This window comes from Pseudorca crassidens, chromosome 6, assembly GCF_039906515.1.
Source record: "Pseudorca crassidens isolate mPseCra1 chromosome 6, mPseCra1.hap1, whole genome shotgun sequence".
NCBI classification, from domain to species: Eukaryota; Metazoa; Chordata; class Mammalia; order Artiodactyla; family Delphinidae; genus Pseudorca; species Pseudorca crassidens.
In genome coordinates, this window is record NC_090301.1 from 16,534,805 (window position 1) to 16,548,686 (window position 13,882).

At 38.9% G+C, this 13,882-nt stretch overlaps 1 protein-coding gene across 4 annotated transcripts in view; it reads left to right on the forward strand.

Moving 5' to 3' along the window:
• Positions 1-13,882, forward strand: part of EPHA4 (EPH receptor A4) — a 143,717-nt gene that overhangs the window by 14,493 nt on the left and 115,342 nt on the right. The window contains exon 4 of one of the 4 annotated variants that reach the window (XM_067740443.1): positions 13,607-13,862. The exons of the other annotated variants lie outside the window; for them this stretch is intronic. Coding sequence (XP_067596544.1) covers positions 13,607-13,677 — 71 coding nt within the window. The 3' untranslated portion in view covers positions 13,678-13,862. Of the gene's footprint in view, positions 1-13,606; positions 13,863-13,882 lie in introns of those variants that run through there. 4 annotated transcript variants of the gene reach the window in all.

The window sequence follows — 13,882 nt, forward strand, 5'->3', positions numbered from 1 at the left end:
AGTTGTTTCTAAGAGTGTGTAAAAGGGTCATGAGACCAAAAAGTTTGAGAACCGCTGCACTGGTCCATCAGCTTTTTGTTTTTCTGGCAGGTACAGAGAGTGTACTTCTGTCTTTAACTTTAAAGTTAAAGTAAACTAAGAAAGCTCTGGAAACTTTCAGAATCTGGGAGATTTAGGTAGCTTAGAAGAATGACATTTATTCAACCCTTTAGATGTTTCTATAAAATTAGGCAACAATTTGTAGCCCTTAGCTTTTTAAAAACGGTTTATCTGTGTCCAATACCATGCCTCAGTGCTCTCTTAAGTTTTACTGTGCTTGTGAGAAGGAATGATTAAAGAAGGCCTCAGCTGGCCCCTGGACCCTGAGAGACTGTATCTTTTTCACTTAGGGCCTAAAACCTTTCTCACTGTGTCCCCTTCCAGCTGGTACCTCTGAGCTATTTTTGGGGGAGGAGAGCAGGTGAGGTCACTGGGTCCCATGATCTGGAGGGTAATTAATAGTCCCATGACTAAATGGACATTTTATGAATATTCAGAGTCTGTTTGGGCTTCTGGGGAAACAATCGGGTTGGTACCGCTGACAACTCCCTTTGGAGACACGGAGCGTTTTCTGCGTGAATGCGGGTCGTCAGCTGTCCGCCTAGGGTTGCTTTTGCCGGCAGCAGATTCCTCATTTGCATATTCTGTATGCGCCCTCATGCAAAACAGCACACCCATTTCCCCCTTTCACAAAGGCTAGAGGGCTTCCTTTGGAAACTCCAGCCAAAATCTCCTTCTGTTTATGCAGAACCCAATGATTTAGACACCATGCAAATTAATTCGGTTTTGATTTGAATGCTTCCAGAGATTGGGGGTGTAGCCGGAGAATGGGGTATTTGCACAGGGCCCTTTTTGTACACAACTCCGCATCCTCCCCGCTCCCCCACGACCCAGTGTGCCTGGTTGTCACTCCCCGGGCCCCTTGCCCCATGCAAAACAACCCACGGTCCCGCTGCTCTTTTTTTTTTTTTTTTTTTTTTTTTGCGGTACGCGGGCCTCTCACTGTTGTGGCCTCTCCCATTGCGGAGCACAGGCTCCGGACGCGCAGGCTCAGCGGCCATGGCTCACGGGCCCAGCCGCTCCGCGGCACGTGGGATCTTCCCGGACCGGGGCACGAACCCGTGTGCCCTGCATCGGCAGGCGGACTCTCAACCACTGCGCCACCAGGGAAGCCCCCGCTGCTCATTTTCCTGTGACCTTTGGAAAGGAACCTAGTCTTGGTGAATCCCTTGGCTTGTCTGTTTAGTGACAGTTTCAGCTGGAATCTTGCTGTTCTTTCTGAGGAGGGAGGAGATGGCACTATTCAGATTATGCTAGGAATGTTTAGAAGTGGCCCAACAAAGGGCTTAAAACATTGTCAAGTAAAAGATAAAATTCTTGGAGAAAGATTTGTTAAGGTCTCAGGAAATTCCCAAAATAGGCTTTAGGTCACTAGTGGGCTGGAACCTATTCACTCATTCAACAAATAGAAACTGAAAGCGTATAATGTACAAATCACCATTGGTATTTTCATTGTGTTAGTGTCCTTTACCTATGAATGAACACAACCATCTTCATACCTAGAATCATGATTAAAATCTCTTACTTTCACTTATGTCCCAGATAAATTTCTTTCAAAGGCGTAGTAACTATAATTCTGTTCCTTATCCTATATGTATATTCGCTTTGGGTTGAATATTGCCTTTTGAATTCCTGTCTTCCCATCCCACCCAGTGTCTCCAAATTTACTTAACCTTTGCTTTATTCCTTTAGAATGGTAATGCGAGCACACTTATATTTAACCCAACAAACGTCACTTTCCGCTTGAAAACAGCACTGTCGTCAGAAGGCCGTGATCATATGTATTCTATAAACTAGAAGAAGAGGACTGAGCATGAAATGTTTTTGAAGTTCAATTAGTTTTGAGTTCGCACTGATTCACAGGGCAGCATAGGCAGACTTTGCAGTGTAATTAGGCGGAAGGGCTGGGTCAGCTAAAACAACATCGAAATGTAGAAGAGCTTCGCTTTAGCTCCACGTGGCCTGACAGAATTTGATGATGCTGTTCAAAGTCGATTTGGGATGGATTATTAGGATTAAAGAACACCAGAAGGCTCTGTACTTGGTATAGTCTCTCGTGTCATTAGTGGATGAGAAAATTCAGCTGCTTCTCTGGCTCTTGTTTCGAAGAATGGATTTAAACAGACCCACACTTCTCAAAGTGATCTTACTAACCTCTTCTTAATAAGTTACAGATCTCCAATGGCTCAGAATCCTGAAAGTACCATTTGAAGTAAGTTGATTGATAATTATCATTTCCCCTACGTGTACAGATACTTGCCACAGCAGTGCAAAGCTATGGTACAGTTTCTTAATTACCCAGATAATCCTGTTTGCTTGTATTTTTAAACTATGAAGTGCTGGGTAATTATTCAATTCTTAATAGAAGGCAAATGGCAATGTAAACAATAATTAGGATGTTAGACAGACTAATGCGCTTCCGAGCAAATTGGATTTTTTTCATACTGTTCAGCATGAAGTCCCATAAAGCTAACAATTTAGAAGCAAGGCAAAAAAGGTTCCATTTGGTTCATATTTTATGGCGTTATCCCTTCATGGCTTGTTTCTGTGAATAGCAGTTTGCCCCAATGAAGCTGGCTGCGCCCAAGCCAACTGTTTCCTCTGTAACAATCGCTTCCCTGCTGTTTGACATTTGGCGATGTTCTCCCAGGCCTCCAGATTGGTCCTTTGTCTGCTGCAGATCCCAGGGGTCAGAGGTTAACAGAATACTGATTTCCCCTCATAATACCATACCAGGTAAATATGGGCCAAACTCATGATTAGTTAAGACGCAGCTAAGTAAGGAGTGCTTTTCTCATGGGCTTTTGTCCTTAAGAACTTCCCTGATTTGAGATGCTGAGTTTCCCAGCTCTTTCCTTCCACAGCGGCATCTTCATTACCAGAGCTGCTGTCTCTTTTATATAGCTTTTTCCGTTAATAACCATTCACAACTAACAATATATCCCCAGAAATACATGACCTGAAAACTGAGCAAATCATCACGTTGGATGAATTAATTTTACCAGCTTAGCAATACTTTGCAATCTTTACACACTTAATTATGTCTTGTAGTCTTATCTGTACTGCGTGTTTCATGGATGAAATAATAAACTGATAACAAAGGCGGTAGACAAAGATCCTTTAATAGTGGTGCTCTTACCCGCCCTCCATTTTTTTTTCAGTCCAGCCTTCATGGTGTGTTGCCAATTAGAGGTATAATTAAACAAACAATTTTATTCCCATTTTCACCGTTTATGGAGATGTCCAAGCATTCATCAATATGCTATTAATATTTTACATTTAATTTAATGTAAATTTACATAATTAATATCAGTTTAATTATATCAGTGTTAATTTTTCTCCTAAGGATTAATGTAAGCTACTCAATAGGTTATATCTTAATTGTTCATGTTGGACACACAGGCTGTAGAAGTTTAAAGTATCTTTCAAACATTCTGTTACTATCAATTAATTAATGCAAAGGCCACCTTTGTGTATATCCCTATCCCATTTCTATTTGGCCAACCTCCTTCACATTGCACTGTGACCTTGATGCTTAGATTCATTTGTTTTCAGTTTTAAGTGTTTGAAAAAGACATCTCTACTTTGAAAAACAGTTTCCTTTTGAAGTGTCCAGCTTGGCACTGACTGAAGCAGCCCCCGGGCCAATTAGCATGTTAAAAGAATGGGTCAATACCTTTCTGCTTCCTCCACCCTCCTTGCTCTCTTCTGAGGGGGAAGAGTTTTGAAGAACCCTAGGAGGCTCTTGACAGATGTGCCAGGAGACTTCAAGAGGATTGTTGATTGCCCTGAGTAGGGAACATTGATGGTTTGATCTAGTGCCCAGACAGCTTCTCTTGGCCATTTGAAAATGGATGCAAGAGGCACTGACAGCTTCAGGAAAGCTCTAGCAGTTCATGTAATTATGGAGAGGATTAGAAGAAAAGTGTTGGGAGAAATAAGAGATCAATACAGGGGCACTAGTTGACTTGAACTCACCTTTAGCTGTTAAACACTACATTTTGTAACATTTAGCCTATGCACATGGAAGACTATTTTATAGGTTGGTTTTTTTAAGGGTTGTGTAAAGCCATGCATTAGAAAAAAACCATAAGCAGCCACTGATTTTTGAGAGCGGACTTGTAGGTAATTAACTCTGTAACACTTCTAGTACTTAAGATGCAAAGGTGCTAATTAACTAATGGGAGAAATTGAGATTTCATTACTCTGGTCTCTAACGAGGAGCCAGCAAAGATGTGCAGCTGAAAGTAATATTTTGAACAGTCAGGTTTCTTTTAAAGCGTTTGCTTTAGGAACTGCCTGTTTATCCTAGAGTTTTCAATTAGCACTAATGCAGGGCTACGGTAAAACAATATAAAAGCGCCATAATTTTGCACCAAGGAACTCCTGTTGATGGAAAAATGAGAACGTTGTCTTTGCATGATTAAAAAGAAAAGCTTTTAAAAAGTTTGAAACTCACCACCTGAGGGGCCCAAATGGTCTTGCTTTAGGAAGTTATCCTTCACAGGACAAAAAAATGGCTACTGTACTGAGCTAAACAAAGCCCAGTACATACTTTTTTCTAAACTTCAGGAAGGATTCTGGGATCCTCATTTACAAAATGTTGTGGCTGTAACTATTTTAGTAATTTTTAAATGGGTACTTGATAAGGCAAGAATTTTGCACTATGATTTCAGCAATTGTACTGAACTATTATCGGATCTTTCCTTTTCTTCTAGAGAAACAAAGTCATTTACTGAAGAGAAGTAATGTCTGACCTTATAAAAATCACAACTATTATTGCAGCTTTAAAAAATAGATATACTAAAAAGAACCCCTACCCCCCTCAAAAGGATCGTTGACTTCTACTACAGATAATGATTGAAAAACAGAAACCTATTGAGTTTTCCCAGTATTTCCCATTATATTTTCTAGCTGGTTATCACTGATCTACAGGAAAGCTATTGATTTTTCTATGTTTATCTTGCATCCAATCTTTTTCTTGAACTGCCTTGTGAATACTAATAGGTTTTCAGTTAATTCTCTAGGTTTTCTAGAGAACTAGGAGTTTTAGGTGCAAGCAATCATATATTTTTCCTTTAAAAAAATTAAACCTCTTATTTATGATTTCTATCTTACAGAATTGGCCAGAATACTAGTGTAGATTGTAAGCATCTTTATTTTATGCCCAATTTTAGAGGGCATAATTTAAGTATGCTGTGAGATATATTGTCTTAATATCATATTTCCAATTTTTAAACATTTCTAAGGAAGAAGGGCTTCTGAATTTTGCAATGCCTTCAAGAATCTCTTTTAGCTATGTGACCTTTCTGACTTGCTGTGTTTATGGGATTGAGTATATTAGTAGATTTTTCTGAAAATAATCCGTAAACTCTCTTTGCATTTGTGGAAAAAAATCCTATTAGGTGGCAGTAAATTTTGATAAATAGTTCCTTAAATTCTATTTGTTAATCGAAAATGGTGATGAAGAGCCAGGATTTTGGAATAAGAATTTAATTTTAATCTCAGCTTTATTTACAATGTGACAATGGGCTCTAGGTACTCAACTTTAGCACTTTTGTTTTCTCCTCTGTAACAGGAGAATAATGATACCTACCCCATGGGTAGCCTTAGGATTAAATAAGGCAATGTATGTAAGCCTTACTAGGAAGTGACATCTATTCAGCGCTCAGTAAAATGTAGAAATTTGTATTATTTTTATTTTGAATTTTTAATAAATAACCAATTGATATTAACCTATATATTCCCTTTTTCTCTGTCTTTCTCTAACTGTATCTCTTTCTCTCTTTCTCCCCTCCTATTCTTAGCAGGTTTTAGGATTATAATTGAGTCATAAAGTTAATTACGATAGTTTTCCATTTTTTAATTAACATTGGGAAAGTTAGTGTGCAGGGGATCTAGCTTTACTCTGCAAGTTTGAAAGATTTCGCCATTAAAACTGGCTCTAGGCTGTGCACTGAGGATATGGGCACTATTCTGTATATTTGCTAGACTTCAATAAAAAAATGCAACAACCCCAACAGGAAACTGGCTCTGGAACCTCATTCATTTGCTTTTCTAGTCACATAAATGACTCTTCCAGTCCATAGTTAGATGTGTTCTCTGACTCTGATCTGGGCTATTCCCAGCCTCTGTTGACTTCAGGGCTGAAAGCACAGATGCCACATTGCTCTCCTTTGTAATTACATCACTGAGATTTCTCATTACTTGTGTAGATCTTAAACATATAAGTTAAAGGCAATAGGATCGTTCGACCTGGAGTTAATGCATAGGTATGGTTGAGCTAGTCATAAATCAGGATCCTGGCTGTTAATGAGGATCTAGTTGAGATGATATTTAATATCTCATTAGGAAAAGCTACATTTCACTGCAGAGTGAATGTGGATGCAGCTCCTCTGAGCTGTGGTGCTTTGCTCTTTTTTTTTTTCTTTAATTGAGAGAGAGAGAACTTGAAGTGACAGATTCCCTGTTCTAGAAACATCTGGTGTTCCTTAGAGCCGCAACTTTGACATCATAATCTGTCAATATTTTATATTGGTTTTGAGGATTGGTAAGCTTCATTTTTTTTCATTTCAAATTATTCTGTGGGCCTCATGCAAGCTACACGAGGACCAGAGGACAGATATCGCCTCAGTATAAGGAAAGACCCATCTAATATTTTGAACTAGACAAGAGTGGAATGTGATGCCTTTTGAGAGGATGAGTTCCCCTTTGAAGCTGGTGTTCACACTGGCTGGATGACCCCAGGGCATCTAACTGTATCCCTCCAGTAAGAGATTGGAGACCCTGTGTTCCTTAAAAGGTGCACCATTGTCATTTTGGGCAGGATGATTCTTCCCTGAGTGTAATATTTACCAGGCACTGCGGGTCCATCCTGTGCACGGTGGGTATGCACTTTGCAAGGCATTTGGTGTCCTGAGTAGTCCCTGGGCAGTAAATGCCTATGTCATCCTCTAGTCACTGTGACAGGCCAAAACCTCCCCTCACGTGTCCAACTGCCTCAGGTATGTTTACTAATCTCAATTGCAAGCTTCTAAACTAGACAAACTATGAGATAACTTACAACTGTTGAGATTCTAAGATAGTAGGGTATTTGGTCCCCTGTTACAAATGTTTCATATTTCCTATAGGATAGGTAATTCAGGTCTAGGATCTTTTTTTTCTTTTTTTAAAATATTTATATATTTGGCTGCGCCGGGTCTTAGTTGTAGCACGTGGGATCTTCGTTGCGGCATGCAGGATCTAGTTCCCCAACAAAGGATCGAACCAGGGTCCCCTGCATTGGGAGCACGGCGTCTTAGCCACTTGACCACCAGGGAAGTCCCAGGTCTAGGACCTTGTAGCGTAGAAAAGATGGAGAAGCTCTTCAAACACTCCCGGCTATCAACCTCTCTATTTTTAATTTCCTTAAATCTAAGTGTACACCATAGCATCATCATCTGTTTCCCCAATAGGCACCAATTAAAGGAGATGGGGAATGTCTTCTGGAAGAAATTACTCACATGTTATAAAAGCATCTGTAATGATGACCAACAACCAGGTTCCCTACTGACTTATTTAGTCCTAAAACAGCCTTGTAAGGCAGGTAGTGTTATTATCCCCATTTTATAGTTGGGAAGGCTGAGGCATGGAAAGGTGCCCAAGGTTATGCAGACTACTTAAAACAATTTGAAACCAGGTAGGTGGCTCCAGCCTCCAAGTTGCCAACTCTATACCATACTTTCCCTGGGTAAGAAGTGTTAGAAATCAAGAAATGTCTCCCCAAGGTAACTAACAATATGGAATCTGCCTTGTATTCTTACAAGGTAAGAGGAACATTTTAAATGCCTGAGTTATAAACTTATGTAAACAGCACCCTGTATTTACTCCAAGATTTGTAAAACACTCATCTGCCAATGGGTGGCCTTTATATTATTTCAAATGGCCTGGCAAAGAGCAAAATGTGACCTTGCAATTATTAGAGCTGAAGACCTTGTCATAGTGTGTTACTGAACAAATTATTCTTATTTTGACTCTGAATCACAGCACAGAGGGAGGTTATAAGCATAGATCCAAGTTTACATAAGACAGAACATCATCTCCTCTTAACTGGAGGACAGCTGAACCAAATGAGAAATTTTTTGATTTCTCAAATGCTGGACAATAAATCCAGAGCTATTTAGAAGGAAAATCAATCGAAAAAGGAGGATGAACTTTTCATAATCTAAATGTTGGGCTTGTGCTCTTATGCTGGTTCAGGTAGAGTATTTATTTGCAAATGTATGCAGAAAAAGAAAGAAATGGCAGCAAAATCATTTGTGATGCAATTCATTTCTGCAATAAAGCAAAAGGAGAAAAAAGGTGAGCTAAACATTGCAAATGGTGGTATATGTGATTCCTTCAGCATCCACGCAGCCATTCTACTCCCCCCCCCCATTGTGTTGCTACCTAGTGGCTTCAGTGGAAATGGCTCACCTTTCAGCACCTAAAACCAGCTACATTCTGAATTGTTCTATTATGGAAGTCTCAAAAATTCTTTTTGTGGGGGGCTAAGTCATTTAGAATCAGGTTTTCTGTTGCTTGCATCACAACCCTAATAAATAAAAGAGGTCATTACTTTAACTGAAAACTAGTCTTCTATAGACAAATGTTTCACATAGGAAGCATAATGTGTTTGCCCAAGTTGAGTAGTTACTTTTCCAAAAGATTCCTTTCTAGTCCTGTAAACAACAAAAACATATTGGATGGCTATTTTGTCCTCCCTCCTCAGCCTGATGGCAAGATAGACTAGTCTGGGTTCTGTTGCTAATAGGAGAGAGAACCCTCTTCCGTACAGTGGCTTTGTGAAGTGAGATATCTCTCTTCTTTGTGTTGAAGAATATTCAAGCCCTAACGACCTTAGAAATCCTTTATTTAGTTCACGCTTCTCATATTGCAGATGAGAAAACTGAGGTTCATATTAATAAAGTATGTAATAAATTAATAAAGAGGCACAAACTTCAGTTACAAAAATAAATGAGTCACGGGGATGAAAGGCACAGCGTGGGGAATATAGTCAGTAATAATGTAATATCTTTGCATGGTGACAGATAGCATGTAGACTTATCGTGGCGATCATTTTGTAATGTATAGAAATATCGCTACGTTGTTCACCAGGGACTCACATAGTGTTCTAGGTCAATTATACTTCAAACAAACAAACTTACAGAAAAACAGATGAGATTTGTTGTTACCAGGGGTAGGAGGTGGGGAGAGAGGGGTTTTATAGATACATACTACTCTATATAAAAAAGATAAACAACAAGGACCTACTGTATAGCACAGAGAACTATATTCAATAGTAATAACTTACAATGGAAAAGAATCTGAAAAATAATATATATACATATATATAACACTGAATCACTTTGCTGTACATTTGAAACTAACACAACCTTGTAAATCAACTAGACTTTAAAAAAATTAAGCATTCAACTAAAAAAAAAGTGAAAAAAAAAGTAAAAAAGAAAGAAAAAAATAATTAAAGATAAAAAGACTGGCTCCTGAAATACGGAATTTTAGAGTCTTGCCTTCTTGACTGTGTCAAAGGGAGGATAATCCCAGAAAAGATGTAGGCAGCCAGGGTGAAGTAGCATCTGCATACCTTTGAAGTTGGCCTTGGAGAACTAAGTCCTATATACTCAAGTCTACTCCCCAAATTAGGCTTTTGATATGAGATCAAACTTGGTCCTTGATTGCAATCGTTGGGGTTTCAGTAAACTGTTGGCCCCCCACCCCCATAAAAGCTTGAAATCCTCAGATACGCTCTGACTCTCTTTGTCCGCATCAATACATTCTGAGGTCTCCATGTCTTTTTGTGCACTATTTCCTTTGCAAAAGAGTTTGCAGTCTAAGGGAGCAGGCAGCCCAGTAAAAATATTTATGATGTGTGATAAGTGAAGTTTGAGGACCTGGAAGAGGGAGATGCTGAGTGCTGCCGGAGGTGTGGTGTAAAGGAAGGTTTTTGGAAATTTGGACATAGTATTGGTGCATTGGTCCACTGGTGGACTCAGTGGCCAGTGGGATCTAGGGGGTGTGTGAAAGGGAATGTTTTGAGTAACTTCAAGGTTGTAGGTTTGGTGCAACAATGCTTAGTGATTCTATTCTTAGATTAAGGAAATCCTAGGAGATGAGGTAATTTTTAAGGGAGGGTGGTTTGACCTGGCAGGATAGAGGATTAGTTTAGTTTATACTTGTTACATGTAGAATATAAGAAAGGATGAGGCTAGTGGTCCAGGAAGGGAAGGATGACCATAGTTTTATTTGCTTTTCATTTATGAATTTGACCTTATAGAAAAACAAGGATTTCCTTAGTCTAAGAATAGAATCACTATGCAATTCATTCCATCACAGGAGATGAAAAATGCCTTTCTCCTTGATCATTAAAACTTAGCCTTTGTGTCAAGGTTTCTGCCTTCATATCTTCGAGTTTGTTTTATTTATTTATTTATGCCGTTGTGGGTTTCTCGCGAAGACAGTGTGGTTTGGTGGCCTGGGGCTTGGGCCCAGGGTGGGGTGACTAGGGCTCTTCCAGGAGTGTGGATCTTGTGCAAATCATTTAATCCCTCTAGTTTCTTCTATTCCTCATCTGTGAAATGGGCGTACTGTTACTACTTTTAATTTTGCAGTATAATTCGTCTGATTTTTACACGTTACATTTTTTAATATATCTATTATGTCTTTGGTTTAAAAAGATACTTTAATATTTCATTTTTAAAATATTTCAGCTGATTAATACTTCATTTGACCAAAACATAGATTTCTCATGTTAATTGTACTCTGGTTTTATTGTGTTTATAGCAGCTAAGTATACCATGGGAAACCCTACTTATTGGAGTATGAAAATATGGTTTTAAGCCATGTTGAAGGGAACTGATGAATTACAAAGTTATTGGGGTGAGAAAAAAATCATGAGAAATTCCTGTTTTTTTGTAGGAAAATGTGGTAATACCATTGGCAAGTAAAAAGACTGGCACAGTCATCTATAATGTCGCCACATAACGAGAGTCATACTTATTGTTTTGGTTTCTATGCTTCCAGACTTTCTCTGATGCCCACATTGCCACACACACTCGCTGAGTTATTGATCGTATAGCATGATGATAAAAAGTCTTTCCAGATCAATACATATAACTTGATAACATCATTTTTAAAGCTGACAGAGATTTCTGTTGCTTGGATGTACCACCGTTTCTTCACCCACCCTCTGCTTTTGGGCTTTTAGGTTGCTCTTAGTGTGGTGCTTTTTAATAACATTGCCCTGAATATCCTTACAGGAACATCTTAAAATATAGACTTAATTATTTTTTAATAATTGTTGGTTTGAAAAATGTGCAGTTTTAGATAGAGGCTTTGATATTTATTGGAAAAGACTCAGTTTTGAGATACATGCTTACCTAAGCTTGAAACAATGAGAAATAACATACCTCTAGTGACTTCATATGACCATTTCCATGCAATACTCATAAATGAAGTGAGCTCCAAAGTGGAGGTAGTTTTACTCATTAGCACGTGCATGTTAGAAAACTTCCTTCAAGGTTTTTGCCAACAAACCCTTTCTTTTCATCCAAAAAAAAAGCAATTAGCTTTTAAGCTTTATTTTCAACAAATGTAGGATTCATTGGCTATGTGATAGCTGTTAGCAGGAACCCTTTAATATAAAGGATAGCCTTTAATATAAATGATAATATAGTTTAGTCACCTGATAAACATTATTGCCTCTAAACCTACTGTAAATTTTCCCTCCCACTATCGAAGGAACGTCACTGCTCTTAAAACTCAGAGAATCACTGCCTTTCATAAAGACATTGTTAAAGTGAGCTTCATGAGGCTGGTTGTTTTCTATAATCTCTTCGATACTGTTGTCTTACAGTTTTAAAGAATGCCTTCAGGGCTTCACCAACTGGAAAGGAAAATGACTTCCTGGATTATGAGTGGGCTTTAAAATAACTACACACACAGAAACCAGCAATTCAAATTCCTGAAGGCTTAGCTGATTCTTCCTTTTTATGAGTTAGATGCATTGATTGCTGTGTAATCAATTGTTTCTGTGCCTTAAAATTCATCTTGCTACACACCAGAGATTTAACACCTTTAAACTGGGTCATCCAAGTGCCTATACTAGCATTCCCTGCACTTGTCTCCCAGTACCCACTTACTCACCATGGGATATTAATTATGCAGTTCAGTTTTGCACCTTCCCCTTTTTAAAATGAATTAAACATCTTGCAAGTTATTTCTCCAATTGCATGAATGGAATATAGAAAAACATTGCATCCTTTCTTTCCCACTTCCTAGACTCCTTTTGCCTCCATCTTTCTCAGTGAAGGAATCCTGTACATGTTGACTCTCAGCTGGAAGATCTTGTCATTTGAAAATAGAGTAGCATCTCTAAGGACAGTGAAACATTGCACGCATGTCCTCATACCGAAAATATTCATTCTTCTTTGGGCAGCTCATCTCTTAGCAATGTGAAAAATAAAACCGTGTTATTTTTTAATTTATTTTTCCCTGTTAAATGAATTATCGCATTTTATTCATGAAACTAATACTGTTCATTGTAGAGCATTTGGAAAACAAGAAAAGGAAACCGGAAGTCACATTTGGGATCATCCTGGTACCCATCCTCTGGTTTCTTGCTGTCCCTGCCTAAGTGTAGAATGGTGTTTCTCTGCCTGGTGGCAATTGCCTTTTCCTTTTTCCTGCCAGTGCAGAACAAGGAAGTGCTTCATTAGTAACCTCAGAATCACCTACTTGCTGGGTGGGTGATTTGTTTTGCTGTTGTAGGTGGCATTCCTGTCCTGCTTGGAGTGAATATTGGCATCTATGTGCCTGTGATGTTGCAGCTTCCCACATACTTTATTGGCCCAGAAATTCCAGCTACTCCTTTCTCTTTTCAGCTTGGCATTCCAGATCCCCAATGGGACCAGCACCTTTGGCTGTAACCCCAAAATCCTCTGTGAATGAGCTTGCCGATCCCTTCCCCTAGGATGTTACAGCCTGTTTCTCAATTCCACAGAATCTTGTTCTGAATCATCAGGAACTTGAATGTGGGTCGCCTACCTGACTTCTAGGGTGGTACCTTCTTAGGACCCTCTCTCTAGCTGCTTCTGACTGGGAGTCCTGAGAGTTTGATGTTGTCCCAAATCAAGACTTAGTTCTCCATGCTATTGTGGACACTAATTTGGCCCTACGTCACTTTCTTTAGATCTAGTCTCCGCAGATTCATCTCCCTCTGCTGCCTGTATCGGTGAAGTTTTACATGTTTGAACAGCCAACACTTCAAAGACAAGCAGCTCTATGCCATGGAAAGTGTTTAAGCAGAAACTAGAGGGAGTCTTTAGTAAGAGAAGCTTCAGCAAGTCCCTCACTGGAAAGAAGGACTGGAATAACTGCTCTTATCCCTTATAATTTTGAGATTATTATAATTCAACAGTAAATGCCTCTACCTATCACAGGTTCAGTAAAAATTCTCTCATTTATTTTTCAGATCCTGTGCTGAGAGCACTGATTGGTATGGGAGGCTTGCTGTGGCCCATTGAATGTAAAATAACATTTTAAAAAGGTCATATCCATACAAAAGGAGGGAAAAAATAATAACATGTTAATCAGAAGTGGCTGTTTGGTAATTTAAATTGTATTGGCCAAATTATTTAAATTACATATCAACCCTGTTTATTTCTGTCAGATATGAAGACAACTAAGAAAGGTTTGATTCACTGGATACAATGTTTCACCAGCTGCATGTATATTTGTTTCGTTTTGC